Source organism: Dromiciops gliroides, chromosome 1 (genome assembly GCF_019393635.1).
Source record: "Dromiciops gliroides isolate mDroGli1 chromosome 1, mDroGli1.pri, whole genome shotgun sequence".
Lineage (NCBI taxonomy): Eukaryota > Metazoa > Chordata > Mammalia > Microbiotheria > Microbiotheriidae > Dromiciops > Dromiciops gliroides.
This window is the reverse complement of record NC_057861.1, coordinates 50,290,015-50,296,257: the sequence shown is the minus strand read 5'-3', so window position 1 is coordinate 50,296,257 and position 6,243 is coordinate 50,290,015. Positions and strand designations below refer to the sequence as shown.

Below are 6,243 nucleotides of genomic sequence, written 5' to 3'. Positions count from 1 at the left end.
GGGCAGCTAGGTGGTTCAGTGGAGAGAGCACTGGCCCTGGATTCAGGAGTACCTGAGTTCAAATCTGGCCTCAGACACTTGACACTAGTTGTGTGACCCTGGACAAGTCACTTAACCCCAATTGTCTCACTAAAAAAAAAAAGAAAACATTTATTCTGGGGGGCAGCTAGGTGGTGCAGTGGATAAAGCACTGGCCCTGGATTCAGGAGGACCTGAGTTCAAATCCAGCCTCAGACACTTGATACTTACTAGCTATGTGACCCTGGGCAAGTCACTTAATTCTCATTGCCCCACCCCCTCCCCCCAAAAAAAGAAAGAAAAGAAAGAAAGAAATGAAAAAGAAAACATTTATTCTCCTTTTAATTCTTTCAGGCATTTCCTTTCTTTTTAATTCTCTTGCTTCATTCATTCTTTTCTTTAAAATGAATTTTTACTGCTATATTTTGTTCCTGCATCTCCAAAATTTTCCTTGGTATTCCTCCTTTCCCTCTTCCCAGAAAACTAGCCATATAACAAATATTTTGTCAAAGAAAAAATAGAGGAAGAAGTGGAAAGAAATCAGCAAAACTGATCAATACATAGAAAAAGTCTGAAAATAGATGTGATGTTCAATACTTGTGGGGACTTCACGCAAGCCAGGGAGAGGGGTGTCTTCTTAGAGTTCTTCTTTGAAGCCAGGCTTTTTCTTTGTAATTTACAACATTCACTTTTGATTATTTTGTGGTTGTTGTTCTTTCCATCTTCATTGTTTTGGTCATCATGTATATCGTTTTCTTGTCTCTGCTTACTTCATGGTTTATTAGTTGCTTCATTTATTCTGGGTATTTATATAGTCCTCTTAGAAAATCCATTTTCCCCCTTTTAGTCGCTTCTCATAGTTGTTACAGAATTATTCTTTCTTTTAAGAGATCTCTTTGGGCATAATTTTTTTCATAGTGGTCAATGTCTTCTTGGTTTACCCGTCTCTCCAGACTCAGTTCCTGTATTGGGACTTCATTTATGGGTCAGACTCTGCTCCTGCCTGCACTTTTGGGTGAGGGGGCTTTGCCTTGCTTGATTTCACCGGGGGGCGGCTAGAATATCTTAGACCTTTGAGATTCAGAACATCCTCTCCAGTGCTTTCTGTGACATCTCAGTCAGGACTGGGTGCTAGTGACCTTGGACTATCTGGGTGGCCGGGTTTTTCCATTCTGAGTACTTGCTGCCACATACTGAAGGCTGCTACTCCCCTGGAGCTTCCAAGGTCTCCACCCTGGGGCTTTCTGACCTCCTTCGGACTTTCTGGGGGTGGGAAGTCTCTGCTCTTGTTGTGTCCACAATAAAGCTCTGAAGGCTCCCTCTGGTTTTGGTCTCCCTGGTAGGCTGCTCATTTGTCTGCCTCCTCTGTTGCTAGCTTGGCTGGCACCTTCTTTATTGGTGGGATTTGGTGGAGTTGTAGGAGGAAAAGATTTACTTACTGTAGTTTCTCATTGGATTTCTTGATCATTATTCTTTCCAGGACAAATTCAGGTTTTTGCTGGAGTAGGGATGTGGGAGCTAGGAAGTTGGCCTCCATTCAGGCATCCATCTTGCCCTGAAGTACGTGGAGCAAGGGGTCTTAAAACCTAGAATGTCAGAACACGAAAGGTTCTTTTAAAAAATTAATTAATTTATTTGTTTGTGGTGAGGCAATTGGGGTTAAGTGACTTGCCCAGGGTCACACAGCTACTAAGTGTCAAGTGTCTGAGCTCGGATTTGAACTCAGGTCCTCCTGAATCCAGGGCCAGTGCTCTATCCACTGCACCAAAGAAAGGTTCTTAAGACAGAGAATATCAAAATTGAGAAGTCCCTGGGAGGGGGAAGGCAACAAATATTTATTAAGTGTGCGGTCATTGTGCTGTGTGCTACTAAAGTGATTTTTCTAAAATGCAATCATGTCATTCCCCTACTCAATAAGCTCCAGTGGCTCCCTATTATCTCTGGGACTAAATAAAAACCACTCTGTTAGACGTTCAAAGTCCCTTCTATCTTTCCAGTCTTCTTCTTCTTCTTCTTTTTGCAGGGCAATGAGGGTTACGTGACTTGCCCAGGGTCACACAGCTAGTTAAGTGTCAAGTGTCTGAGGCTGGATTTGAACTTAGATCCTCCCGAATCCAAGGCCGGTGCTTTATTCACTGCGCCACCTCGCTGCCCCGATCCAACTTACTTTTACTGGAAGTCTTTCCCAACCAACCCCTCTTAATTTTAGTGCCTTCTCTCTGCTATTTATTTATAATTTATCCTGTATATAAGTTTCTTTGTATATATTTGTTTGTTTGTTGTCTTCTCTTCCATTAGATTATAAGCTCCTTGAAGACAGGGACTGTCTTTTCCCTTTTTTTGTATCCCCAGTGCTTAGCACAGTGCACATAATAGGCTCTTAATGCAAATTTTATTCTTGAAGAAGATCATGACATCGGGATGATGTCATGACTTGCAATGAATTAGATTTAAGTGAGGGAGAGCTGTGCAAAGTCACCAAGCTCACTCCCTCTTCCAGAGCCATCTGGGTCCAGTGGCAAGATATATCTATATCTATATCTATATCTATATCTATATCTATATCTATATCTATATCTATATCTATATCTATATCTATATCTATATCTATATCTATATCTATATCTATATCTATATCTATATCTATATCTATCTATCTCAGGATGACTGGAGATGACCCCCAATGTTTAAGGCAATTGTGGTTAAGTGACTTGCCCAGGGTCACACAGCTAGTAAGTATCTGAGCTGATATTTGAACTGAGGTCCTCCCAACTTCAGGGCCAGTGCTCTACCACCTAACTAACTGATCCTTATGACTTTGAGAGGTAGGTACTATTATGATCCCAATTTTAAAGTTGAAGAAACTGAGGCAGATAGAGGCTCAGTGTTTTACCCAGGGTCACATAGTAAGTGTCTGAGTCTGAATTTGAACTTGGGGTTTTTTCTGATTCCAGGCTCAGTACTCTATCCAAGACACCACCCTAGAACACAGGATGTCAGAGCTGGGAGGGACCTTAGAACACAAGATGTCAGAACTAGGAGGACCCTCATAACATAAGAGATCAGAGCTGGGGCGGGGGAGGGGCTGACAACATAATATAAAGAGCTTTGAGGATTAGAATGGGAAGACTTTAATTTTGTTTGTTTTTGCGGGGCAATGAGGGTTAAGTGACTTGCCCAGGGTCACACAGCTAGTACGTGTCAAGTGTCTGAGACCGGATTTGAACTGAAGTCCTCCTGAATCCAGGGCCAGTGCTCTATCCACTGAGCCACCTAGCTGTCCCAGAAGACTTTAATTTTGGTCTCAGGTCTACCATCTCTTTACAAAGGAAGAAAAAGAATGAATGAATGAATGAAATGACCCAGGACAAGTCCCTTCCACTCTCTGATCCTCACTTTTCTCACCTTTAGAGTGAAACCCACCTTACAAGCTTGCTGGGAGAACATTTTGTAAGCCTCAAGGCACTATAGAAATGTAACCTCTCTTCATATCGCCCCAATTTCAATCTTGGGTGAAACTGTGATCCCACCAATGAGTAGACCCTCCAACAGTACAAGTAGCGATACATTTCCATCCTTTCTGCTCCACAGATTCTTTCATAGACAATCTCCCAAGTCATTCTTCCTCTGGGTCTCTTGACTTGATGTCAGGCTTTGTGTCAGCCATGCTCAGGCTGCTTACCTGTTCCCCTTTGCTTTGCTCCATAACCAGCCTGTCAGTTTCCTGAGTGAAACATTTCCTTTGATGTCATTCCTTAGTCATGAATCTTCATCAGTATCAAGATGCCACCTACTCATGCCTTTTGGGTATCTCCTCATTCACTAAAGTTTAGATTAAAAAAAAAAAAGATTCTGGGGGCATCTAGGTGGTGCAGTGGTTAGAGCACTGGCCCTGCAGTCAGGAGGACCTGAGTTCAAATCCGGCCTCAGTCACTTAACACTTACTGGCTGTGTGACCCTGGACAAGTCACTTAACTCCAATTGTCTCACCAAAAAAAAAAAAAAGATTCTGGGGGCAGCTAGGTGGTGCAGTAGATAAAGCACCAGCCCTGGATTCAGGAGGACCTGAGTTCAAATCCGGCCTCAGACACTTGACACTTACTAGCTGTGTGACTCTGGGCAAATTACTTAACCCTCATTGCCCCTCAAAAAACAAACAAACCCCCCAAACAAACAAAAAGATTCTGTAATTTCCATATTTACTTTGTTTGCTGAATGATCCTGGGCAAAGAAACCAAGCCTCAGTTTCCTCATCTTCTAAAATTTACTTATGAGGATTAAAAATGATATGATATAGGCACCATATAAATTTTAGCTGTTATTATTATTTGTAGTGGTCATAATGTTAATTAGGGGAGGCCCTCCTGATTTGCTAGGCTGGGGCAAGTCCCTTGGAGCTGGGCATGCATTCAGTGCTCCTTTCTCAGCATAGACATATAGCTGTATCCCCCAAAATTATTATGACTATTATTATTAATGACATCAAATGTCAGTCATGGAAGGGACCTGAGACCTTATTTATTTTTAAAATATATATACACATATTTTATTGATGTTTTCCCCAATACGTTTTATTGCTGTTTTTACAACACAAAAATCAGCTCCTATATTTTACATCAGTAGAAACAGAGACCCCAAAAGGGGAGTGACTTGATAAAATCACACATATGTAATAAGTTCCAGAACCAAGACTCAAATTCAAGACTCTAGGGTTCTTTTTGCAACTGCCCGGATCTCCTTCAGCTGTGGAATCTCCCTCTCAGAGCTTCCTGGGCAGCTAGGTGGTGCTGTTCCTCAAGTCAGAAAAGCCGAGTTCAATTCCTACCTCAGACACTTACTGGATGCATGAGTCTGGACAAGTCATGTAACCTATATTTGCCTGAATTTCCTCAACTATAAAGTTGGGGATCATAATAGCAACTACGTCCTAGGTTGTTGTGAGGATCAGATGGGATAATACTTGTAAAGTGTCTTAGCACAATACCTAGCACATAGTAGGCGCTTCCTTCCATGGAAATCTCCAGTTTGTCTTGACAGGAGTCCTTACCCTCAGTGACTTTACCAGGCTGGTGACTCAGTGGCCAATGTGCCTACTGTCGATGCCCTGGCCCCCCCAGTGCTCCAAATCACTCAGCATGTGGTGGCCTTGTGGCTCTGCCCAGAGCTGTTGTCTAATGTGGGGCCTGCCTGCTGCCTTGACACACTTTCTTTCAGTTTTACTTTGACTAAAAGAGGGAGGGATGTTTGATGTCACCTCTTCTCGCCTGCTCTCTCTCACACACAGTTGCAACGTGCATTTGGGTTGGGCCCCACCAATTCCTGGTTCATCTCTACACAAGGACAGCTGACCTTCAGGGTTGTTGCTGGTGAGCCCTTGGGCCCCTCCTGGCTGGACTGAGATAAGAGCCTTCATTAAGCTAACCTCAGAGGCCCCACCTGTTCAGACAGACACTGTTCTCTGCTTTCAGGCCCCAGAAGGATAGGATGCCTTGGCTGCTTCTTCTGATTCTTGCTGTCTTGGCTCAAAGGGGTGAGTTCAGTTGAGAGGAGAGAGTAGTTGCTCTACCTGTATAATTTTCCTTGCTTCTGGAACAACAAAGGATAAGATGCTTCCTCTTCTGGGAGCTTGGGTGGGGGGGATCCAGAAAGCATCATGGAGGAGGTGGGCTTGGAAGAAAGGAGAGGGTGTCAACAGGCAAAGATGAGAATGGGGAGAAGGCACCCCAGGCAGAGGGAATAGCATGAGCAAAGGGCTGGAGGGGGGAAATTGCCAGCATGTTTAAGTGCAGTGGTGAATCGTCCAGTTTGACTTAAGCCTACAGTCAATTCATAGGCTGAGATGGGAAGGATTTTGGGACAGAGAACTTAGTCTAACACCCTCATTTTACACTGAGGAAACTGGTCACAGAACTAGTGAGCGTCAGGAGCCTGGGTATTTACCATGCCCTTTCAACTCCTACTCTGATGGACCCGATCATGGTTCTTGATATAGGAGAACGAGGAGACATATGGATGGAAAGATAGTCTGGGGGTGGTTTGTGGAGGATTTTGAATGCCAGGATCAAAAACCTGAACTTCATTCTAGCGTGGGAAATGGCTTAGCTCATTTAAATATGTGTCTGGAATGGTATTTTGAGAGTGGGCAGAGACCTTAAGAGACCACAGAATGCAGCTTTTTCATTTTACAGAGGGGGAAACTGAGGCCCAGAAAAGGGACTGTCCATG

The 6,243-nt window shown here is 43.5% G+C and overlaps 1 protein-coding gene across 1 annotated transcript in view; it reads left to right on the top strand.

Moving 5' to 3' along the window:
• Window positions 1–5,420: 5,420 nt before the first annotated feature.
• IL12RB1 (interleukin 12 receptor subunit beta 1) overlaps window positions 5,421–6,243 on the top strand; it is a 33,989-nt gene continuing 33,166 nt past the window's right edge. The window contains exon 1 of the mRNA XM_043979275.1: window positions 5,421–5,548. Coding sequence (XP_043835210.1) covers window positions 5,503–5,548 — 46 coding nt within the window. The 5' untranslated portion in view covers window positions 5,421–5,502. The remainder of the gene's footprint in view (window positions 5,549–6,243) is intronic.